Source organism: Pagrus pagrus, assembly GCF_965226575.1.
Source record: "Pagrus pagrus genome assembly, chromosome: 12".
NCBI classification, from domain to species: Eukaryota; Metazoa; Chordata; class Actinopteri; order Spariformes; family Sparidae; genus Pagrus; species Pagrus pagrus.
The window spans coordinates 29,292,588-29,319,410 of record NC_140196.1 but is presented as its reverse complement, the minus strand read 5'-3'; the positions used below and the strand labels follow the sequence as shown (position 1 = coordinate 29,319,410).

Here is a 26,823-nt window from a genome sequence, read left to right as displayed (position 1 = left end):
AAAAGTCGCATTACAGCTGGGGACCATTTTTTAAGCTTTGTGTCTGTTTTGAATGAAAGATCAATATTAATTAATAAAAACATTAATAATAAACAATCATTACTCCTAAATAGACTTAGTATTGTCTTTAATTAGATTAATTAATTAATTTAATTAGATCAATCACAATCTTATTGAAACTATTCATCTCAACCTCTCAAAGTTATCTTGAATTTCTGTTTGTTACTCACAATAATTTAGTTAAACTAAATAAATACATAAAAATGTACATATTTTTTTATTTTATATCACATATTTTAAGGGTTTAATATTCTTTCAACCCATGAATCAACTTGGTAAAATATTAAACAAGCCTTTATAACCGTTCCATCCTTTAATTATATCATAAAATAATATTAAATGAAGGTGTTAATATTACTATCATTATTATCATTAAGATGCTATTTATACATGATAGATGCATGAGTAGAACTGCCCAGCTTATGGCTAGTAAGGCTTACTATTTTTGTTTTAGTAGCTAATTGCTGTTACATTATTATTATTATTATTATTATTATAACATCTGATGGATATGGTGGATACAGGGTTCTTTCTTTAACTCTTACAAAAGACAGTTCAGAAACTGATACGCCTCACTGAAGAGTCACCTCTTGCATCTATGTCACATGGTTCCTTCACTGCCCCACCCCAACAAGCCCCATATCTTCTGAACATTCAGACACTCAAATGGCATTCTTCAGGAGACAAATCAGGAGAGGATGAACTCTGTTTGAGACCTGTCTCTGTCTCAGCAACACACCGTCATGAAATCTGCAGATCTGTAGCAGATTATTAAACTAGCAGGTAAAAACAAGCCGGAAAATAAGACACAAACATTCTTTTTTAATTATTGACTGTATCTAATGTTGTACTGTTCTGACATGGACAAGCAACACATCAGTGATGTATCAGTGTTAAAAATGCCCAATGAAAATGGAGGGGAGAGGAGACCATGCCCACTTAGGGGACCGGAAGCAGATACTATTTCATACTGCTGGTGTAGCTTGTAGTGAGCTATGTAGTGAGTTGTTACAACCTTTGCTCTTACTTAACATTGTTGACCTCAACTGTAACTTAATGCATGGGATCCGAGGTTAAGCATATTAATAGGTTAGGCCTAATAATAATAATGTAATCATAATGTGGACCCACCATATTTGCAGCATAATGTATGATGTACATACATTTAAGTTCCTTGTCTGTACCTTATGTGCCTTGTTTTTGTCTTCCTGGCCCCTTAGCTGGGCCATACTTTATATCATTATCATTTTAACTTGTCTTGTTTGCACACACTTTGGGTATGAGGGAACAATATTTCGATCCTATGTATGTCCTCTACATATGGCAGAATTGGTAGTTAAGTTGACTTTGATAATAATGTTTCATAAATATTGTGATATTTCCAGTGTTGGGCAAGTTACTCTAAAAAAGTAATCAGTTATAGTTACTAGTTACTTTCCCCAAAAAGTAATTGAATTAGTAACTGAATTACTCCTTCATAAAAGTAATTAATTACCAGGGAAAGTAACTATTGTATTACTTTTTCTAAAAAAGTTCAAATATGTCAAAGATTTTCACATGCCAGTTGCATAGAATAGAACAGCATAGACGGTACTTCATTTAACTTTTAATATTTAGTTAAACAATAAAGTGCTTTAAAGTTCTTGTACTGTAAATTCAATAAGTCAAACTATCACACAGCTACAGACAACTGGCACATACTGTAGGCCTACTTCAAGTATTTTCTTCATAACAAAAGTAAACAGTTTAACAATATAAGTGCTTTTAAAATAGATGAATAGAAGAAGTGAAAGATATGGACAAATACAACATTAGCTCCTAAACATTCATTCATTCATCCATATCACAACGGACATGGACAAACACTTTGCTCTGGGACCTAATGTACACTTCACATTGTAGTGTTGTAAGAATTAGGCAGTATCCCTTTAAGAGACTGAGGAAGTCATGTTGTGTCTACAGTCGGCGTTAGTAGCTGCAGCGTGAGCTGAGAGTAACAACGTAACACGTTATCTGTGATAATTTCATGTACAAAAACGTTAATTAAAGCTTTAAGCCCAAACGCATGAACCAGTGAGGACATTGAGTTTCTACACACATGAACGTTCTTGTCTTTTACATCAATGTTAGAAGTAGTGCCGGTACTTCCAGTCAGAGTGTGCAGTGAGACAGCGTGAGCAGGGCATGATCCGCCCACCCAGCCAATCATCATCGCATTTGCAACGGCGTCATCACCACCCCCCTCCCCCCTCCCTCCTCCCACCCTGCTCTGTCCAGGCAGCTGATGTGTGGCCAAAACCTGACACCTTGCGCTTCATTCAACCAAATTGTAGTAACGCGCCACTTCACATTCTCAGTAACAGTAACGGCGTTGCAACGATGGGAAAAGTAATTAATTAGATTACTCGTTTCTGAAAAAAATAATGCCGTTAGTAACACCGTTATACTCTAACGCCGTTATTACCAACACTGGATATTTTTCCTATGCCATTTGAGCTATTGGTTCTTTTTCAAAGACGTATAATCACAACACAAAATTATATCCATAAATTGCCAGGGTCTGCTGCTGTTTCATTCTAAGTTTGTGAGCTTCCATGTGCACAAATATACATGCCATCCACAAACAAACGTGTAAGTCGGGCAACTCACCAAAACGGTAAAACTTCGGCAACAATTATCTTGTTAGATTTCTAAAGTTTCGGTCAATCTAATCCATGAAAATATTAAGTCTAAAGCACAGTATTACATCTATAACTAGCGACAATACACTGCTGCTTTGTTTTAAATTGGCAGACATCTAACTCTAGCCTACACTCTAACTTGTTGATTGACATCTATTTTGGGCCAATAGCAGCTTCATTGTCCTATCTACCCCCTCCACCAGCCCTGCAGCAGCTAGCCTCTAGCAGCCCTGCAGCAGCTAGCCTCCACTAGTCCTGCAGCAACTAGCCTCCAGCTAGCCTCCACTAGCCCTGCAGCAGCTAGCCTCCAGCTAGCCTCCACTAGCCATGCAGCAGCTAGCCTCCAGCTAGCCTCCACTAGCCCTACAGCAGCAAGCCTCCACCAGCCCTGCAGCAGCAAGCCTCCACAAGCCCTGCAGCAGCTAGCCTCCACTAGCCCTGCAGCAGCCAGCCACAACCAGCCATGCAGCAGCTAGCCTCCAGCTAGCCTCCACTAGCCATGCAGCAGCCAGCCTTGACCAGCCCTGCAGCAGCTAGCCTCAACCAGCCCTGCAGCAGCTCGCTTCCACCAGCCCTGCAGCAGCTAGCCTCCAGCTAGCCTCCACTAGCCATGCAGCAGCTAGCCTCCAGCTAGCCTCCACTAGCCCTGCAGCAGCTAGCCTCAACCAGCCCTGCAGCAGCTAGCCTTCACTAGCCCTGCAGCAGCTCGCTTCCACTAGCCCTGCAGCAGCCAGCCTCCACCAGCCCTGCAGCAGCAGCTAGCCTCAACCAGCCCTGCAGCAGCAGCTAGCCTCAACCAGCCCCGCAGCAGCCAGCCTCCACCAGCCCTGCAGCAGCTAGCCTCCAGCTAGCCTCCACTAGCCATGCAGCAGCTAGCCTCCAGCTAGCCTCAACCAGCCCTGCAGCAGCAAGCCTCCAGCAGCCCTGCAGCAGCCAGCCTCCACCAGCCCTGCAGCAGCTAGCTTCCAGCAGCCCTGCAACAGCTAGCTGCACTTGACTAGTGATTTTCATCATGACAGATGTAGTGTTTGCTCTTCTGGCTTTTTTGTCTCTGCCTACCATCAGCGAACTTGAAGTGGTTGGGAATAGTTGGCATCCCATTGAATATGGGGAAGACTGTTTTATTCTTACTTATTATTGGTTTCCCATAAAAAGCACAGGCTGGGATACTATTTTTTTCAAGTTCTGTCCCACCCAGACCATGCATTGTACTGATGATACCATTTTGCCTCACTTTGTTGTATTATTTAGTGCATATGACTGGTTGCTATCGTTTCATTCTTATCCACCAAGTCCTATTAGTCGAAGGAATAGGCATCATTCTACTCAACCAGTACCTACATTCTCAGTGAAGAAAAAATGTCTCATATTTCTTTGGCTTTTACTGTCTGGGAATATTGAACTCAACCCTGGCCCAGATATAAATTGTCTAAGTACTCCAACTGATTTTAAATCCAGATCAGGGCTTGGTGTTTTACACCTAAATGTTAGAAGTCTATTGCCAAAACTTGACCTAAATAAATATCTGGGTTAAATCTACTGATACCTTTTGACGCTCCTAGTCAATTTTTAAAGAAATTGGATACTGTATACCACTGTGCTTTGCGTTTTATTACTGGTTGCCACTACCGTGTACATCACTGTTCCTTATATGCCGTTGCACATTGTCCATCTTTGTATGTCCGTAGACTCTCTCATTGGCTGACTTTCATTTATAAATCTGTTCTTGGACTTTTGCCTACATATTTGTGTTTACACATGTGTAGAAACTACAGCCGATATGGCCTGCGTTCTCAGGACATTATACAGATGCAGGTCCCGAAAGTGAGAACTGAACTGGGCAAAAAGGCTTTTAAAATTTTCTGCCCCGTCTACCTGGAACGATGTGCAGAAGGATATGAAACTGACACATCTTGTAACTCTGGGGGAATTCAAGTCAATTATAATAGACAGAGAATTGAGCTCAATCGGATCGTGTGATTGCATTGTTTAATCATGTTTTCCTGAAATGTGTGATTGTATTTTATTTATGTCTTGTGTGTTGTGCAACTGATCTGCTTGTGTGCTGCCGTCTTGGCCAGGTCACTCTTGGAAAAGAGGTTTTAAATCTCAATGAGTTTTTTTTACCTGGTTAAATAAAGGATATTGATTGATTATGTATTTGAGTAGTCATGTGTTTTTTTACATCACAAAGTTTGGTGTAGAAATCAGCCTTACAATACAGGCAGTAAGCCCGTGAACCATCTCCAATAAACGGATTCAACCAGCCTTTGAATTCAGGGTTTGATTCCCACGCCTTTCTGAAATTTTTGAGTGTACAGTTTAGATTGAGACATGATGAGCTGGCTAGATGTTTAGCTTATGTCACAGAGAGGCCCACACACAGTGGACGAGTAAATGATTTATTTTAGACAAAGAAACTTTTACATTTACTTCTCTGGTGCAGTCACAACAACCTGGAGCTGAACAGGCTCAAGACTGTAGATGACAGTGGACTTTAGGATAAGCCCCCCATCACTGCCCCCCCATCTCCATGAATAATACTGTGTCTGTGGTGGAAACCTACAGGTTCCTGTCGCTCAGCACCCTCTGTAAATGATGCAGTTGTTATTTTGTTGTAGTAATATTGTTGTTCAAATATACTGTAAACAATCTGCGAATATTCAAAGAATACTGTATATTACAGCGTATCCTGCCATATCAACTACCTCGTTAAAGCAACCTTTATATTAGTTAGTATTATATATTTATTTGAACTCTGTTTGCACTCTGAATGATTACATTATATCTTGTCCATACATGTTTATAGACATTTCTATAGTTGTCATATTTCAACCTGATCTCACAGAAATGCGTGAAATAAGCACGACCTCTTAATAACGCATTGCGTGCTCCTGGCTCGCATTGTGTAAGAATTCCGTGTGACTTTCAGTCTTCACTGAAAGTCAATTAGGATCCGTTTCGTGGCGGACACACACATTGTCAGCTTCAAAGACGTCACGCTGTGGGTGTTGTTTCATAGATCCCGGAAGTGCAAATGTAGATTAATTGCTATTCTGAAGAAAGATCTGATTATTAGCCATAACGTTGTAACCATCCGAGGCAGAATGTGTAACGATAGTATGTGCTTCTGTCGAGACTAAAATCCCCGTGTAATATCAACTTTATTTTAAGAAAACACGTTTTATTTCCAATGTCATATCATGGAGAAGCACTATATTACCCATAATCCTCATGTCTATCAGCGACGTGTCTGATTGGTCGAGCTTAAATATTTTTTTCTTAGTAACTAAAAAATAAAACAAATTGAGTTTATATTATTTTCTTATTAACTAAAAGGTCTTAACATCTTTTTTTGTTTTCAACATTGAACAAAACAGTGCTATATTGTGAAAGTTGGCTTGAATTTTGTCTTCTTTTTTAATAATTTTCACCAGCATCTTTCTAGTCCACATCACATCACATTTAATGTAATTTTTAATTCAATGAGTGAAATTTTATTTTTTATCTGAAAAACATTATTATGAATTCAAGGGTCAGAGGTCACTGATTAGTGTTAAATTAATAAATCACTTAGACTTTGATGCAGGAAGCTGAGATGAATATGAGCTTTTAATATTTGTCCCAGAATGTCTAGTAGATTGTGTGTGCAAAAATTCAGAGCTCTGTGACATTCAGAAGGGTCAAAGGTCACCGTTTTCTTGGTATTTGACCTTTACGACTGCTCTTTCTTAATATCTCACAAACGCTTTGAGATAGGACCCTGAAATTTCAGTATGTTACTCGTGAGACTGCCTCTTATCATAAACTTTTGGTCCCGTTGCGATCGGACCTCCGTGAGGCTACTTGGCTTTCTGATTGGCCCACAGAGTTGGGTCTCGGGGGGATTCATTCAAGCCTTGTCACCACTCCATAGGCCAAGTTTCAAGCGATTCGGTCCATCTCCATGGAAACGGCGGCCTCATGAAATTTGAAATTCAAATTTAAAAAAAGTGCATTTTCGGCCGCTGTGCGGCGGCCTTTGACCCCATGGACACCAAACTTGGAATACAAGACCCTCAGATGTCACTGAACAATAATCCAGTGGAAAAAAAACGAAATTCCCAGCTGTTTTCTTAATTGGCTGTTGCTGCTCTGAAAAATCAGGTGCTGTCAGACATATGGCCCTCTACACCCTCTCATGCAGCTGGCTGCTTTGGAGAAACTTTTGTTCTAAAAGTCGTGCAGGTCTGAATTGTTAATATGTGGTTTGGCGGCCCAGGATGAGCGCGTAGACGTCCGTTCGGTGCCGATCGGACCCACGCTTCTCGAGAGGCGGGGCTTTAGACAGACGCTTTCTGCGGCCTTCTGGAGGCCGCCGTTTCCATGGAAATGGACCGAATCGCTCAAAACTTGGCCTGTGGAGTGTTGACAAGGCTTGGATGAATCCCCCCAAGACCCAACTCTGTGGGCCAATCAGAAAGCCAAGTAGCCTCACGGAGGTCCGATCACAACGGGACCAAAAGTTTATGATAAGAGGCCGTCTCACGAGCAACATGCTGAAATTTCAGGGTCCCATCTCAAAGCGTTTGTGAGATATTAAAAAAGAGCAGTCGTAAAGGTCAAATACCAAGAAAACGGTGACCTTTGACACTTGTGAAGGTCACACGGGCCTGAATCTGCACATAGTGGGTGGCCCTAGCCCCCTGATACACTTATTAAAAATTCAGCCTGATAGGCCAAAGCATCTGTAAGCTATTAAAGAATTGCTGTTGAAACATTTCTCCTTTAATATGAGGTCAGAGAAAGGAGCAATGCGTTATTAAGAGGTCGTGCTTATTTCACGCATTTCTGTGAGAGCAGGTTGCATATTTCTATGTTTACTCTGTCCAACTTTGTAGCCATGTTTCACCTGTATGTTTATTGTGTGTACATTTAGAGCCATGCAAGAGACTGGAGAGATCCTTTCATATACACACATACTTTGTGAATAAAGATGATTTTGATACTGATTCCACCTCATTTCAATAACTGACATCTTGTCAATTGAAATGACAAGATGTATGAATGTAAATTAATGTCAGTCAAACTGATATACAGTCTATTTATTCATTCACTCATTTAAGCCTTTGAAGCTAAATTTCAGTTTAGTATGCTAATTTCATGTCTGTGGAGTATGTCGTTCTTCCGCCCAGTCTCCTCGGTACGGACTCAGATATTACACAGATCTTGACATATTAAGTCCCCATCGTAACCATTCCCTTCCCCCATTCCTGTATCTCACAGCGCGCCATCTTGTGCACGCGGACTGGAGTGACCTTGTGGTGTTTGTTTTACTGCGCGGCGTGTGCCGCCAGTCTCTCATAGCGGCCTTTCTCACTGACTGCGTAGTCACCCCGCGTGACGGTGTATAAATGCAGCGCTCCCTTTTCGACTCGCTCACCAGATGCTTTCAGGTAGCGGGAGAAGTAGCATCGCATTCAGCCACGGGATAACACGAACCACGGCATGGCACGGAGTTAGCTGCAGGACTATGGAAGAACTGGTAAGTTTATCACTTTCTGTACTGGGCTCCCAGTATGACTTAGCGCTAGCACTTTACACTTGTACTGAAACATGAAAAGGACTATTTTACTATGTGGCTGAATTTCACGAGGTCATTTGCTAATTTTAGCTAACGGACCTTAAGGCTAGCGGATGCTAGCGCCACGGCGTTTCATTTAGTGTGATTCACTAGCACATAAATATATTATCTCCGAACTGTGGCGCTTTATTTATTATTTACCACACAGAAAATGAACGTCACGTTAAACAGCGGTGATTGTCTCGTCTTTTACACCGTGAGTACAGTGTAGATATACAGCATGGCTGACGGCGAGACACGTCACCTGCACGCCGTGAGCTGTGTTGTTACCCGCTGTTAAACACCGTGTGCTGATGACGGTAACGGGCCTGAAGGTGTTCGTCTATAACTCGGTTACAGACACATCATTTAATCCATGTACGGATATTCAGCGCTCTGTGACTCGCGCCGGGAAAGATGAGATACAGATGAGGGACAGGCCAGAGACACAGGTGAGAGACAGGTGAAGACAGGTGAGGGTGAGGACAGGTCAGAGACAGGTGAGGACAGGTGAGGGTGAGGACAGGTGAGAGCATCAACAGGAGAAGTTTCGGGTCATTTCATGTTGAGATGTAACTGTTCAGTGTGTCTGATGTAACTGTTTACAGTCAGCCAGTCTACCACAGCAGCACCAGTCTGTTCTAATATATATATATAATGTTAAAAAGTAAACATGTTGTTGCATGGAGATAAAGCTTGGTTACAGTCTCAGTATCACTCTGTCTGCTGTCTGAATAATCTGTTGAAAGACTAAAATAATTCAGTCATATTTGAAGGTAAAGAAACATTTTAGTGATGATGTGCATTAAAATAATTTGAATGAATGAATGTCACACTTCATCTCAACGACACTACAGTTCAGTGTGATAATCTTAAGTGGACTTTTAAATGTAGTGTTTTCTTGTTATGGAGCAGATATTATAATCCACATCATGAGTCTGATGAACCATTATGGGTGTTGTGGTACAGTCTATCACTAATAATAGATGGTAACTCTTTTCAGTTACTACTACCGATCTAGCTAATTTTATTAGGGACCAAGAAAATGTGATCGGGACATCCCTAGTTACTATCTAATGTCATTACTCAGATGACTATTCATACTTTTATCAGTAATTCTGACCCCTGAAACTACTGAGAACTTTATCATTGATGTTGTGATTGATATCGTATTGATGATGAGAAGTTCAGAAAAATAGATGCAACCTTTGAGACCAGAGCATGGAGTTTACTTTCAGTCCACTTAATACATTATGACTAGACTATATTACATATAGATATATTGCCAGTTTGAAGTGTAATGTGATGTACTGGACCTTTGACTGACGGTGTCACTTGTGTTTACAGGAGGATGGCCGAGGTTATGCACCTATTGGCAGCAGCTCAGATTGCACAGGTGAGAAGGCAACATGTGATGAGATGATAGTATGATGAGGTTTGTATAAATTAGTTTGTGTTAGTGTAGAATACCACACTGAAACAGAGTTCTTATGGCTAAAACACGTCATGGTGGATTAATAAGTTACTACGACCACAGAGGGATTGCTAGTTTTATCTCCTGTGTCTTCTCTGTATGACAGACATTAGTCACTTCTATGTACACAGATGTTGTGATTTACTAAGTATCTGTGCTGTCTCTATAGGACTGACCAAAACAGCATTAAGTCACATACCTTAGTTTCCCAGTTTCTAATGTGCCATCTTTAATCTTTCATGTAGAGGAAGCACATTGTTAATCACAGATTGAACAGCCTCCACTCAGCCTCGTTAATCAATCTTCAGTCAATTTAACATTTTCTTTTTCTTCAAATTATTTGCAGTTGCTGATGAAGCAGACGGCTTTCACCCTGAACAGAAGAGAAAGGTAGGATATGTCCTCTTCACTTCAGATCGTCAGATGACCTGTTAGTCCATAGAGCTCCTCTCCACAAAGGCAATACTCCCTTGTGTAGGTAAATACAGGGCTAAAGGGCATTTAAACATGTGACAACAAAGTCACGAGATATCACTTCCATCAGAAAAAGATGGACCAGCAAGTGAAGAAGTAGAAATGCAACCTTCATTTGAGGTTGTGTGATATGATGAAAATCATCTATACTGATAAAGGTCATTCAATATCCAGATAATACATATCACAATGTAACAAACTTCTATAAATGATGTGAAAGTGTTTCCTGCTGTCAGGCAGACTCTGCCACTCTCTAACTTAAATTACATCCATAATAATCGATAGTAAGAAGAAATATTCTTAATAAATACAGTTTTTGGTCATTTTATTGTTCAGATTTAGGATGAACAGAGTTTTAACTGGACGGTGACACAGAAAGAACTTTGGGATGGTGGGATGGTTTTCACAGGACAATGTTGAGCTGTAGGCTAACTAGCTCAGCGTGAGACCACTGAACTATGCAGTATGATCGTACTGGAAGATATTGTACGATTTAAAAAAAAATATTATGTACATGTTGGACATTTTCAATGTTGTTTTAGACATTATCTAAGACCATGTTGGGCAAAGTTTGGTGTTTCACAGATTGAATGAAAAAGTGATGCTCAAAATGATCAAATCCATTCCTCAAAACTATGGTACAGCCTGAACCGCGACTTCTTATTCACTGCAGCCCTTCTCAATATTAAACATTTTTAAACTTCTTTTTCTGTGTCTTGCAGGCTGACAGTCGTCACTTGCGACGCCTGAAGAAATTGAAAACACATCATAATGTGTGTGAGACCCGATATGAGAAGGCGTGCGCTGAGAGCATAGAGCAGGAGCGGGAGGAGACCGCAGCTTTACAGCGTAGCGTCGTGAACACAACAGTGAGTAGTACAACACGTCTCTGTCATGTACACAGAGAGATGAATGTTTCCTGTCATTATGTGCATTTGTCTCTGTCTTTGATTGTTTAGTCAGATTAGTTGTAACTTTATCTTCAGTTGCAGTATTAGTGTTGGCTTTGTATACATTTCTGCCCACTGTAACACTGTGTGTATGTTTACCAGTTTACAGACCAGTACATCAGACTGGCACATCCTGGAACTTTGGTTTGCAACACGTCCCCTTGCTATAAACTTTCATGTAAAGTAGCAGTACAAAACAATGAATAAAATGGCAGAAAATTAATGAATAAAATACCCAAAGGCACTTGGTCAAGTACTCCGACCTGATGCCCAGATGCTCTCCTGCTATAATCAGCTGTAAGGTGCCTGTTTTTGTGCCTCTGGCATTCTCCCTGATTCGCCTTTCTAACTGTTGTGTAGCAGCCTCACAGTCAAGCTAACTATCCATCAGTGACTGTTAGCATCAATGAGCTGTTTACAACACTAAAATAAATATGGCTGTTTCTAGTTTCTTATTCTTATTCAGGATCATTTACATGACAGAACCTGTTCCTTCTTTTGAAATGTACTATTCCCATTCAGTATTTTCATTCCATACTAAATAATTGAATAATTCATGTAGCTTGATAGAAACATGATGATGATAGTTCAGTCATAATTCTTATTTACTTTTATCTTTCAGGAATCATTAAGAACTTTACACTTTTGAATAAAGGGCAGCAGAGTTACAACAGAAGTCTTTGCAGATCTGTTATAGAAGGTTTTCAGTGGATTTGAGAATTTCATAGTAAAAAAATATTTTGCGATGTTTGTTTTTCAGACAGTACAGGAGAGCTCCTGTGACAGCCAGGATACAAACATACTTGACCCAACTCCACCTGATGTTTGCCAGGACAAAAGTGTACCAGAGCTCAGAAGGACTGACAGTGTGATTGTAAGTTTCTTTGAAAAACTGCAAATGATAACATATGAAGTGTCTGTCAGTTGACTGCTATCATGGATTTCCCTGCAGAGAGGATAAAGGAAATACAAAGTACCAGCCAAGTTTTTTTGCCATGTCAAAAGGTCATCTGTTGTTGAAAAATATTAGTTATTGCAGGAATTGGATTTCAGTCATTTGTATCTGCTATGGTGGTTCTACCTCCAATGCAATGCTGAATCCTTTGCTAAGTTTTGAAGCACAGTGCATACTTAAGTAGATAGAAGTCTGCTTTGAGCCATTTACACTGCTATTCATCTGAAAAAGGCATGAACGCTACATAGTTGCTGGGCAAAGGAAATCTATCTTTTCACCACTGAAAATAAAACATGTTCTTGTTTTGCACATTGAGCACAAAGTAAGTTCAAGTAATGGATCAGTTTGTCACTCAATGTGGGGTAATTATCAAATAATTGGAATTGGTTTCAGCTGTACAGAATTAAAGGTGCATTTTTATATAGTTAAGACAGTCAACTTTACCATCTACAACACCACAGGAACTGTTTAGCAACAGGAGGCCTAGGTACAGTTGGTACATAGTAAATAATGTATCTTTGTGATTTGCAAAATATAATAATATATTTATTAATATTTTTCACTTTAGGCAAGCGCTCAAATTTTCATCTGAAATTTTAGCTCTTTGTAGTTTTAGTGAATTGTTTAGTCTTGACATTTCTGATGTTTTAGTTCTTGTGATTTTACAAAATACATAAAGACTTAAAATAAGCTCTAATCTTGTTTTTAGCTTACCAGAGACATGCTTGGATACTTGTCAGAGGAATCATACGAGTTCAGTGAGGATGATTATGTTCCCCAATTCGCTGAAGACACAGAAAGCGACAGTTCAGCTGAAGATGTCAAACCAAAGAGAAGTGAGAAAAAGTTAAAGAAAAGAACTTCAGCAAGCTTTAAGAAAAGAGGTGTCCAGTCACGTAAACAAATACCCAAGACAGACTCTAGTCCCCAGGATGGAAGTGACACAGAAGAATCCTCTCCACTCGATAGTTCTGATGTGACTGTCATGACACTGAAAAGGAAAGAACAGGGCGGCAGGCTCTATGACAAAAAGTACTACTGTGTGTTTTGTTTGAAGCCTTTCTCCAAAATGGCACGCCATTTGGAGTCAAAACACAAAGACAAACCAGAAGTGGCGAGAGCAGTTTCATGTCCGAAGGGGTCAAAAGAGCGAAGAATACAATTAACTCTTTTGAGAAATAGAGGGAATCGTGTCCATAACAATGAGGTGCTTAAATGGAACGAGTGTGTGTCGTCCCAGGCCCTCAGGAATTTGAGTGAGGCTAAGTGGAATGCTCCGCAACTTCTCCCCTTCACCGAGGATGTGAGAAAAATGCACCAACATCTCAACATAAAAAGGAAGGAGTGGCAAACAAAACTTGATGAAGAACCAAGTAAAAAGCACTGGGCAGAACTTGCTAAAATTACTCTTTGTGAGGTGATCCTTTTCAACCGCAGAAGGGAAGGAGAAGTATCCAAGATGTCCCTTAATGCCTTTACCTTGAGAGATGCCTCATCGACTCATCCAGACGTTGAACTTGCTTTGTCTGACCTTGAGAAGAAACTTTGTAAGCACTTCCAGCGAGTTGAGATAAAAGGAAAACGAGGAAGAAAGGTCCCCATTCTCCTCACACCTGATGTGCTGGCATCAATGGAGTTGCTTGTCAAGACTCGCAGTAACTGTGATGTGTCTGATGAGAATCACTTTATGTTTGCGAGACCAGAAGCACTCAGTCACTTCAGAGGATCAGATGTTATCCGTCAGATTGCACGAAACTGTGGTGCAAGCCACCCAGAAGCATTATCCTCCACAAAATTGAGGAAGCACATGGCAACTATGTCAAAAGTACTCAACCTAAAGGACAATGAAATGGATGACCTTGCTGACTTCCTTGGCCATGACATCAGGGTGCATCGGCAGTATTACCGGCTTCCTGAAGGCACGTTACAGTTTGCAAAGATCAGTAAAGTCCTTATGGCCCTGGAACGAGGACAAATGTCTGAATTTAAAGGAAAGAATCTTGACGAGATCAACATTGACCCACAAGGTAAAAGAAGCCTCTGTAAATAACTAAATGTATTTACATACATGTTGTTCTTTCCAAGTTGATTTGCCAAAGACAATCCATCAATTGCTAAAATAAAAAAAAAAAAAGCCAAAACACTGAATTCTCCAATGCAGTATTACAATCAGCAGGTGTATGGTGGTATATGATGGGCTCCATTGGTGGAGAGTAGTCAAGGCAGTCTTACTTTAACATTATAAAGGCATATTATCTGCATGTTTTTGTGCAGTGTTGCTTTCTTTAAGTGGTTCATATGATTTCTAATTTTGATGCATCTGGTTGCTGTCTCGTCTCTGTCCAGAGAACATGGCTTTGGACAGCGATGCATCAGACACGGAGGAGGAAGATGACATCTCTGTGAAGGATGCTGCATCATCTTCACAATCATCAGGTATGTGGGATATTAACGAAGAGGAATTATAGTAAAACAAGAAGCCAATTGTAATCATGATTATGATTTTCTTACAGATAATTGTTACTCATTAATTCCATGCACTGTAAATATTTACCATCAGCACCATTATATGGAGGTGTTCCAGTTTGATTTGGATGCATACTGTGATAGACATTCTATCCTACAACAATTTGACGTATCCAAATGTTCATGTTCCTCATGATAATCATCTTATAATCAAAGGTTATTCTGTTAACCTTTTAAATTACATAGTAAGAGCTATTAAACTATGAAAAAGACCCACTTAAAACATGCAAATCTCATGGGAGTTCATTATCATCAAGAGTTCAAATGTATGCCTGGAGTAGTTGTGTGTTGCACGATCCATTATGATTTCATCAGCTATCAGTGAAGCCTCCAGATATAACAAATGCCTGAGGAAGTCTTTATCAACAAGGAATTGACTCTGCTTGCTGGGTACCTGCTTGTGGACAATACTCTCAGTGTGCTCTATGGAATTCATAGAGCCTTTATAGAGCCCACCGATGCAACTATTTACAATGAAAATCTGCCAATCAATCAAACACGCAGGTCAGTTTCTATATGTGCCACTAAAATGCCACAGTGGACTGAGCTGAATGCTTACCAAAATGGAGTCCATCTTCTCATGCTGTTACTATAGCAACAATCACTGGCTAGCTACCTTAGCAGAGCAAATATCCTGCTGTCTGCCCTTGTCTTTGGTAGTGGCAACAGCATAACAAATGGTCGGACCCCGGATGGCACGGACCCTGTATCGATCTAAATGCACTATGAACCGGTCGATGGCCCGATTGTAAAGTTATGGATCGGTTTATTGAAGCTGCTCTGCTGTTACTTCCTCACTGCGTCTTCAAACCCTCGTAGAATTCTCACCGGAGACTCGCTCTGGTCATGAGCGACTCTCGCAAGACCCGTAACAGTAACGTTAGCATTAGCGTAGAGTTACCTGAGAGGTAAACACAAGAGCAACGTGTCCGACAACGCCAACATGCTTTACAGTGCACCGTCACATCTAAAATTAAAAGTCTGTCTGTTTGTAAGCTCTGTAGAGCCGTGATTAAATACTGCAGCAGCACGACAAATCTTAACACTCACCTGGTGAGACGGCACGGTGAAACATACGCAGAAGACTACAATGCTAGTAAAATTAGCACAGGCAAGAATACGCAAGAGAAAGACAGAGATTAAACACTTTTTCCAGCCACAACTCGGCCAGGTCAAAGGAAATACTGCATCTATAACCTGTTTTATTGCTGAGGACTTACGACCTTACAGTGTGGTGGAGAATGACTTTGTTTGTTCATGTTTCTCCCCCTAAGTGCCAAAATGAGACACCTGGGCATGAATGTGTCAGACAGACTTCACTTTATATTTATAATGTCAAACATATTGTAGTATTTAGTAGTATTTGTTCATACATTAGGCTTCAAGTTTTAGTTCTGAAAAGACACATTTCATACTTAGGATTCTCTGTTATTAAATATCTATCTGAAGGTCAGCAGTGACACATGTATCTAGATACGCATGGAATCGTCCACTAAGGGAGAGATGTACACGCCTATTGAATACTCATTTACTAAAATAGAGCTATTTTGATTACAGACCAGTCAAGGGTGAAAAAGAAATCATCCACAGAAGGTGAACAAAGCAGTCGTCCGCATCCAGCCAGAGGTAATTAGAATACAGGAGATTTATGGAAATTTCTTTTAACTTTACACAAGAAAGCACATATTTTTCAACAATATTAATAACTTTTAATATTTACATGCCTTTTACTTTGATTCTGTATTTTTTATTCCTTAGAATGCCACAGTAAAGTTTATCCAGTGGGGACCAACAGAACTATTTGATTGCAGATATTGCATGTTTTTAAAAGTCCTTTCATATTTTTTGCTAATGTGTTTTTAACAGGCACCTCAGATGAAAAGATGCTGCTGGTAGAGGAGGCCACTGGCAAATCGTGCAGAACTAAAGGCAAGCTGTTTTATTAGTTAATTTGACATATTGTGCTAACTTGTAGTGGAAGGTACTTTTCTTACAATGCCACTTTGTACCTTTATTCCACAACATTACACACCCTTCACTGGTAACCCAGTACAAACGCGTTATTCCACCGGGCGCACCGCAGTGCATGCCTCTGCTCTGCAGAGAATACAAAGTCATTCAGCACAGAGCAGATCAAGTCAGACAGGAAGTCGGACACAGGAACAGCATTGACAATCTGGTCAATTTCAAAATAAAACACCCTGTGCAGTGTTTGTATCTTCTGTTACGGTCATGAACTGTTGTCATTGTAGTTTCATTACGGACTGGTCATGTGACATTTTGAAGAACATTAAGTTTCTGTCTCATGTTGTTCAGGGTCATCACAAACAAAAAGAAGGAAGTGGAGTGAAGAAGAAATTCAGGCTGTGGAGAAAACACTGATGGACTACATAAACTCTGGGAAGGTTCCTGGTAAAACACATTGGGTCTCATTCATGAAACGTGAGTAAATCTGTGAGTAGAGTTGCACATAAAAGCTCACGCTACTAAAACTCTACTCCGGATTCATGAACGGCGCGGGAAACTCAGATTTGATTGTAAAAACGTGTGTAAGATGATGAATGCCAACCCATCGTAAATTGACAGCGCGCCCCTGGTGATTATCAATTAGCATAGATCTCCGCCCATGAATAGCAAATGACCACCATATAAGGGCATAGGTGCATCCGCTCGGCCTGCGACCATGGCGCAAGGAAAGAAAGACAGAGAGAGGAAAAAAAACTTCTCTGAGGAGGAGATCGAGGTCATTCTGGGAGAAGTGGAGGTCAGAAAACACATTTTATTTTCCTCAGTCAGCTCTGGTGTCAAAGGGACAGGAAAAACAAAGGCTTGGAAGGAGGTAGTTGATGCTGTCAACTCTGTCTCCTCTGTTGGGAGGACCCTCCAGGAGGTCAAAAGAAAGTGGTTTGACATCAAATTAGATGCCAAAAAACGAATCAAAATAAATAAAACAAGCACTTCGGCCACGGGAGGAGGACCGTCCCAGCCAACACTGAGCCAAACAGACCAACGTATTGCAGGCATCATTGGGGAGACTGCATTATCAGGAATAATCCCTGAAGGAGATAGTGACATGCCTCCTTTGGAGCTGAGCCAGTCGCCATCAAATTCAGAAGGTAAGGTCACACGTGTCATTCGTTCACAATACATTCTGAAAACCATCTATAGCTCAGTGCTTTGTCAGGTGCTCCCTAAATTGAATGAATAGGCAACCAGAAATTCTATTTTGTGCTAATGATAAACTTTAAATAAATCAGTGATGTCTGTCGGAATGTATAGCTACTTAACACTTAACAAATAAAGACAACATTTAAGTCTGACGAAAAGCACACAGCTCGAAATACAACACGGTATAATAAATTATTTATTTTTGCAAGAAGTCAGTGTTGCGAGTCCTTCATCCTTTTTTCATGACAATACATTTGACTAAGCCTGCCCTTTCTTATGAGATGTGCGTGTCTTTTATTCGATGACAACCTACAGCATTTAGGTCATTCACATTTAATAAACAATTAATAAATTTAGGTTTGTGGTGTTCAAAGTAGGCCCACTTAATTGTTTAACACAAGTTCTGTTTTTACAAGTTCAAATAAATCCACTCTTGACTGTAGCCAATGTAAATGTTTTCCAAGCATATTTATTGATGTTTTTTTTAATTGTTTCAGCCGGCGAGTGCTCTTCCCGCGGCGCCAGTCCTCCACCTGCTGCTCCTCCTGCTCCTGCTCCTGCTCCTCCTGCTCCTTCACCCAGACGCCGAGGCTGGAGAGGTGACCCGGTCCTAACCGAGGAGGTTCTGAGGAATCAAGTGGCAATTGTTAGGGCAATTGAAGAAATAAACACTACCCTGCAAGACATCAACACCAGCCTTAAGGCAATCTGCCAGGCACTTTTGCCTCCCAAAAAATAAAGTTTACTTTTTTTCAGTGTCCCCCCTGTGTGATGTTTGGTTATTCTGGGTAAAAACATTTGGAGCTGTGGAAAATAACGCAATGCTATAACAAAGGCAGTATTAAAATGAATTGACGAACTAAAATAAGCGGGATGTTGGATAGATAAAATATATACGTTTTTGCAACAATATAAAATGTTCAGAGTAGCTTTTTTAATGTTAATGGTAGCTTGTGCAGTACTTGTGCAAGCAACATTTACCTTAAAATCGCTCTACAAGTCGCTGGCGTACCAGAACAGCAGCCGCATTCCTGATCTCACGAGCTGGTTCTGGAGGCAGCCGCTCAGGTGGATGTGGGACATCAGGTATGGGAAGTCCCCTCTTAATTGAAATGTTGTGCAGGACACAGCAGGCCATTATGATTTTGCACACCTTTTCGGGTGCATAGAGGAGGGTGCCACCTCTGTGATCCAGACACAGCCATCTTGCCTTGAGAACCCCGTTTGTGCGCTCTATAACGGCCCTTGTGACGGCGTGGGCTTCATTATATCGCAGCTCCTGTGGTGTCTGTGGGTTGGTCAGGGGTGTCATTAGCCACCGCGTAAGAGGGTAACCCCGGTCCCCTATGGATATAAAAAGATAAGTCTCTACATATAAATCACATGCATTTGTGAGTATATTCTTACCGATAAGCCAGCCGTCTCTCACAGCTCCATTCTCCAAACGGGTGCCAACTGCGCTATGGCGCAGTATGAAGCTGTCATGCGTCCCGCCGGGCCACCGTGCCACAACGTTGAGCAACACACTTTGCATCACATATCAGCTGCACATTCACGGAATGAAAGTTTTTCCGGTTTATGTATGCAAATGCATCATCAGATGGAGCCTTGATGCGTACGTGTGTGCAGTCTATGGCACCGATTACATTGGGCATGTTGGCCAGCGCGCAAAACTCCTGCTTTACTTGTTGCCTTTGTGCGCCATAGGGGAATTGAATGTACTCCGGCATTAAGTTATTAATGCCGGTAAGTACTGTGGGCAAAATGCGGCTCATTGATGGCTGGGATATTCCAGCTCTATCTGCTATCTCCCGCTAGAAGGTCCCTGTGGCAAGGAATCCCAGCACGGAGAGCACTTGCAAATGTGCGGGGATGGCGTGGCTTCTTTGAGTTGGCCTCGTCAGATTAGGCTCCAGAATGTTGCATAAATACAACAGAATTGGTCTCGGTAGACGGAAACGACCAATCAACCACTCATCACTCTCAGCCAACAAATCTGCCCGGTCCCTGAAGTTCCTCTCTCTCCAGATAGCACCTTGTGCCAAATCGTGCAAAAGTGCAAGTTCAGCCATTGTTACCATTGTCTAAAACCGAAGTCCTTTTTATACGGTGGTAGATTTCAAATTGACAACACCTGGTGAGCACTATTTTGGCCGTGACAATAGTTTACATTTTTGTGTGATTTTATTATTATATAATATTTTTTTTTTATATGTAGAAAGCACGTGTTGTCTGTGGTTTTAAACAAGTAGTTCACATTCTAAATAAATCTAATCTATATCTTGAACCTTTAATTGTCAACTTATTTTCTGTAGAAAAATGTTACATTTTTTATATTTGTTAATATTTTGTCATATGTCGCATATTGCGTGTTTCAAAGGCATCAGCGTATTTTGAACATGAGAGAGAGTAATACGAATTAAAATTGTAATTCTCAACAGTGACAAGCAGTATTTATGTTTATTCCTACATTTACACAAGCGCTACACACAGTCCGGAGCAGGTGTAGATTTTGTGAGTAGCTACGAAAAAATCAGCACTACTAAAAGATTGATGAATGCGGAAATCGCACGTAAATTTGCGCTGCTCACGGTTTACACACAAATCCGTGCTGCTCACGTTTCATGAATGAGACCCATTGTCTGGAGTGCATTAAGACTTCACCAGTTGCACTTAAAGGGAGGAGTTGGGAAGGAGTGAAATTTTATGTCAAAAACCGCATTGATGCTGCGAAACGAGACACACTGAAACGAAGGTAAGCCTTGAAGTTACTGCTGTATGGCTGTCTGATGGGAAGTTCAACAGGTTACCACAGGTTTCAGCTGGAGTTCTAAATCGTGCTCTCTGACGGTTATGTTTGGTATCTATTTTATTTGTTTTATAACTGTTTTTAGTTGCAAAACAAGACTTACTACACTTATACAGAATACACTGCACTGTACAGTGTGTACTGTTGTAGTACTGGAAGGTTTTTGCATATTTAAATGATTTTACACTATGTTTGTGTACTGTGTTGCACTTTCCAGTGTAATACAGCAGTTTCAAATATAGTATATATATTGTGCATGTATACACATACTGTATACACCAAAGTAATACATACAAATGCATGTAGGTTCTTGTATTTTGTTATTTGAAATGGTTGAAATTGAAATAATACACAGTACATTTCTGTTTTACAGTGCTGCAGTATTTCAGGTTGTAATAAGTACAGAAAAACAGGGTGGTTGTGCGCACATCCAATGCCTATTTTAGGCCAGGTGCCAGACAGTCAGGATAATTGCAAAGAAAAAAAGGGAATATCTGCACACTGGATTGTAGCTCCCAATTATAGGCCACCTGATTGGCCCACCTGAAGCCAATCCAAATAATGACAGAGGTGTGGTGTCATCAGGCCTTCAGCCTATATATGTATATGCCTGCCACTTGTCATGCCATTTGCCTGAGGAAGACCACATCAGTTGAAACGTTGCAATAGGCTATCAAATAAATGGGAGCTACAATCCAGTGTGCGGATATTCCCTTTTTTTCTTTGTAATAAGTACAGAAACAGTTTGTTGGAAGCACTCACAGGTTTTGCCATTGAACTCCTTAATGCTGACATTTCAGTACTGTGATAGGACAGTATGGTTTTTTTTTATATATTTGAAATATTCTACTTCTAACTTCTACTCTTAGTTTACAGCAATAGTTACTTTACTTTTGAATATACATTGTTTACTGTATGCTGCCACACAGCACCTAAATTCTTGTAGCATTTTGTCAATTAAAACTTTTCCATTACACTGGAAATTAAAACAAAATTCAGCATTTTCATATTTTTCTGTGCAGAAATGGTACATAATGTAAGAAGTGCTGTCACAATTTGTTAGAAGCACTAATTTTCATTTAAACAGTGACATTGAAATATTAATGCAGAGAGCATTACAGTTGTGGTATTTTGATTTTCAAGTTCTGTACGTGCTTCCTAACTATTATCATGCAACACTGTTGGAAGGTAAACTTAAGATGGCTGAATAAAGCTCCTCAGTTAAAACAATTCTATTGAGAGTGGAGTCCAATATGTGCATATAAGGCATTGATTATATAAACAGGAGTTATTTTGAGTTTAGTATTCTAAGAATAAAAATATATGTACATATAATACAGATGCCATTCTTTTAAAAAAGTTCTTTATTGATCTTTATTTCTTTATTGAACCACTGTTGCTTACCTTAAAAGACTTGTAAGAATGTAAATAAATCCTCTACAGCCAAATGTGAAACAATGTCACCTGGTGGTGGTTTGTGGTAATGCACAATCGAAGTGTCCCCACTGGGATAGAAAAAACAGACAAAAATTAAGCTTTCTAAATTTGAGAAATTTTGACATTTAACTTCATTTTTGGGATTAAAAAAATCCAATTTAACAATGTGAGTTAAAATTATATTTTTAAATAGTTTAGAAAGTGGTGTCCCCATCTGTAACCACCCAGTCAGGGGCAATTTTAAGTCCCCACGATGTAGCAAAAACAAGTATGTGTGTGTGGGGCAACGTGTGTGTGTGTGTGTGTGGGGCAACGGGTGTGTGTGTGTGTGTGTGTGTGGGGCAACGGGTGTGTGTGTGTGTGTGTGTGTGGGGCAACGGGTGCGTGCGTGCGTGTGGGGCAATGGGTGCGTGCGTGCGTGTGGGGCAACGGGTGCGTGCGTGCGTGTGGGGCAACGGGTGCGTGCGTGCGTGTGGCAACGGGCACGCGCAGCAACGGGTGCGTGTGGGCGTGGGCACGCGCAGCAACGGGTGCGTGCGTGCACGCGCGGGTGTGTGGGCGTGGGCACGCGCAGCAACGGGTGTGTGCGTGCACGCGCAGCAACGGGTGTGTACACGCATGATAATTTTGTTGTGCGTGCGTGGTTACGTGCAGACTGTATTTCACGCGTAACAAGAAGCTGCGTGCACACGTCTGTCTGTCACTGTTTGACAAATGTTGTCACGCGTACACACGCGTGCGGTCGCAGTTTCTGATGTGCGACCGGAAGTTGATCTGCACCGTGCGCAACACACCGCGTACGTGAACGCCTCGCGTAGTTGTTCTGTGTTCCATGTTCATCCAGTAGATGGCGCAATCGATCCAATACGAGATACAGACACACAGGCTTTTACATGACATGATTCATTTGTTCCATGAAGACAAAGAGTTCTGCTGCTGTTTCTTTTACTTTGTTTCTCACATAAGACACAAAATCAATGACAAACATTTGTAAGTTAACCACGCCCCCCGCAGGTAATCACTTCATTGAGAACTGCTGGGACCGCTGGAGAGGTGCGTTAGGTTTGTGCACCTGAACAGCTGCAACACACTCCCGGCAGATGAGTCTTTTTGTATCTATATTATTAGATGAAGCCTAACTGGGAAAACACGGCAGAAACTTAGTAACCTTGATACTGTTTTTTTTGTTTTGTTTTTTTGTTAGTTGTGCACGTTCCCGTGACGGGCATGCAGTTCTTAGCAGGCAGGCACTTCTCGTCATAACAAGTCTGAAGCCTAATTTTGTATTTACTTCAATATCAGCCATTTTTAAAGAAAATATCTAAGTTAATAAATTATGGTAAAGCTCACTAGGCAAGACAAGTTTATTTGTATAGTACATTTCAACAACAAGGCAATTCAAAGTGCATTACATAAAATATACAGCAAGTAAAAGCAATAGGCATCATAAAAAAGACAATCACATTAATGTAACTACAATTAATTATATGGGATAGGAGACCAATATAAAAACTAAACAAGGCAGATAAAACAGAATAAAGTTACAGTGCAGTGTAGTGTGAGAAGATGGCTCAGATTTGATTTAATCAAAGGCAGCAGCAAACAGAAAAGTCTTCATCCCTGATTTAAGGAAACTGAGTTGCAGCAGACCAACGGTTTTCAGGGAGCTTGTTCCAACGTGGAGCAAATGAAATACATATATATGTATGTGGTGATATTGGGCTGACTTAGTAATTGTCTTAATGTTGCTGTTGATGTCTGAGTCCATGACTACACCAACATTTCTGGCTTTGTTTGTGGTGTTTAACATTACCAATTAAAGCTGAGCACTGACTTTAAATTGTTCTACTTTGGTTCCAGAAAAAAAAAACTTCAGTTTTATCTTTGTTTAACTGAAGAACATTCTGACACATCCAATTATTGATTTGTTCAATACATTTATTCAGTGCTTGTAGTGTACCATAGTCCCCTGGTGATATGGTTATGTGAAATGTGTGTCATCTGCATAATTATGGTAAGATATTTTGTGATTTTCCATAACTTGAGTCACTCAGATGTGCAATTATCTGTAGACATAGTGTAGTCCCTATTCTTTAAGTAGGATTCAAAATAGTTTAGTACTGTGCCACAGTCCCACAAATTTTTAGTTTAGTAGAATGTTATGGTCGACCGTGTTGAATGCAGCACTAAGATCCAGTAATACTATGATTGAAATTCTGCCACTTTCTGTGTTTAAGTGTATATCACTGAAGACCTTAACAAGAGCACTGTCAGTGCTGTGGTGTGGTCGAAATCCTGACTGGAAGACATCAAAACAGATGTTTAATGTCAAGAAGCTGTTCAGTTTTTGAAAGCCAGCTTTTTCAATGACTCTACTTAAAAGTGGGAGGTTTGATATGGGTCTAAAATTATTTGATTCTCAGGTATCTGGATTGTTGTTTTTTAAGAGTGTCTTGATAACAGTTTTCAGGGCCCGTGGGAAGACACCTGAGAGAAGGAATGTAATTTAATTTTTTTAATGTCTCCAGGTTTTTAAGGTTGGTGAATTGGTCTTGAGTGGATGCAAGGCAAGCCAATTTTATTTGTATAGCTCATTTCTATAAACTTTTAGACACTGTTTGTAGCCACACTTGTCCTCTGGCACACAATGTGGTCAACAAAGCACAGAGACTAATATTATTATTATTATTATATTATATAATATTGAATATTTTTAACTGCAGCCAGGGAGTTCCTCTCTCCCATTTACCCCATTTTATTTTTATTTTTTTTCAGAGAAGCTCTGCAGACTGGGCTGCAGTTTGTTAATTGCTGGAAAGTGCATTATAATTTGTTTAAATTCACCAAAAATAGTCACATCTCCCACAGAAGCTACACTTTTCCTCTTTTTTTTTTTTTTTTTTTTTTGCATTAGCCAGTAGCCCTCTTATACAAGGGTTTCTTTTGCTTCTTTCCCTTTAAGTATTACTATAGTTGAGTGCGTAGGACACTGGCCTCTTAACACAAAGGTTGAAGATCAAATCTTGCCTTCACAACTTTGTTAGTGAAACATTCCCCCGGTCTTTCTCTGTTGGTTTGTGTTGAAATGCTTACTGCTCTTCTCATCCTGAAACGCACAGAACATTTGATTGTAAATCATTCATGAGCTTTGCTTTGTCTCTGTAGCTCTCTTGGTGTTGGCACAGTGCTTCTGCACTGTGACTTGCAGTAGTTGGTAACAGGTGGAGATTGTTTCCACAGTTTGGTGCACATTCTCACATTGAAATAAATTACTACCATCTTCAAAACCTCAGCCTCTTTCACATTTTACTATTTTTACATACTTCAAACTGTAGATTTGATCCAACTTGTTTAAAAAAAACAACAACCACAGTCTACGATTCAGCTATCGTTAAAACAACAAACATTCTGTATCATCTCGTGGTTTGTAAATGCCACGGAGGCACAAAAGAATAATCTCAGAAAGTCACAATTGCATCAAAGCTGATAGGGACTGAACTTCCCAGCCTGGAGTACATCTACAAGGGCAGAGCCCTGAAGAAGGCAAACAACATCAACGATGACCGGAAGTACCTCCTTGCCTCCTTGTTTGAACTGCTGCCATCTGGGCGATGATACCACCCACCATTATTTACAAAGAACAGATCTAAATATTCATAATGGTTTAAATTTATTGCACCTAATTCACGGCATGTGTCTGTGTGTTCTCACTATATTGTCTTTAAGTTTTGTGTGTAATTCGGTGTCCATTATTAATGCTGAAAACCAATCTCCCTCTGGGGACAAATAAAGTTCTTCTTCCAGTCTTTGACTCCCAATAGTAATAAACTCCACACTTTTTAAGTTTGCTGTACCTCAGTAGTCAAAGCATCAGGCTGTAGCTTAAGAGGTCATGAGTTCAATTCCTGCCTCAGGCATGATGTCACATGTCACTTCCCTCCTAGGTCTGCTAATTCAGCATGTCTTTCAGCATTCACATGCATTTTCTTCAGGAAATGCTCTTTCTAGTTGATCACTGACATTGCACTATGTCCTATTACAAATTAAATTACACCAGTGCTCAAGCACCTGCCTATGGCATCCGTGATGATTAGCCGCTGAGAGGCTGAGATAGGGGGATCTGTCTGACACGCAATATCCAAAGAAGTACATCACTCCATAGCTGCTTGATGTTGCTTTATTCACACACATACAGGAGGTTGATTGACTTACTTCATGATGGTCTGAGATGAAAACTGGACTTGAATTGCAGTCATCAGAAAATGATGCCACCCTACTCACCCCCTCTCTGCAAGCACACACTAACCACACGCAGGCCGGTGACATTAATTACCGCCACTTCAGCCCCCCAGTGACGCAAGCAGACACACCTCCACATACATGCTAGCTCCCACACCTGCCAATTTGCCTTCATAGGAGATAGTACCCTTTTTATACTGTCCATTATATCTCCATATCTCTCATTAGGGTGACTGCCTGCATACTCATCAGTTGTGCAATTCGAACCAAAAAATCTTAAGTCCAGCCGCCTGGGATGGTAACTTTAAGGAACAAGTTGGCTTTAATAAGGTGCAGCCATGCTCATCTGAGTAAAAATGTAATTATTTTCACAAACACTGAGTTATTATGGTATTCACATTTATATATGTATTTAGATATGTGAGATACAAAAGATGCAGACAGTGAG

General features: G+C 40.4%; 1 protein-coding gene across 1 annotated transcript; it reads left to right on the top strand.

The window, feature by feature from the left end:
• Nucleotides 1-8,194: 8,194 nt before the first annotated feature.
• Nucleotides 8,195-13,666, top strand: LOC311266372 (uncharacterized protein; the record flags this gene model as incomplete). Its single annotated transcript, XM_084368720.1, has 7 exons — nucleotides 8,195-8,265; nucleotides 9,691-9,739; nucleotides 10,164-10,207; nucleotides 11,014-11,160; nucleotides 12,002-12,115; nucleotides 12,906-13,499; nucleotides 13,634-13,666. The coding sequence occupies exons 1-7, from the start codon at nucleotides 8,254-8,256 to the stop codon at nucleotides 13,664-13,666; spliced, it is 993 nt and encodes a 330-aa protein (XP_084224846.1). The 5' UTR covers nucleotides 8,195-8,253.
• Between the last annotated feature and the right edge of the window lie 13,157 nt (nucleotides 13,667-26,823).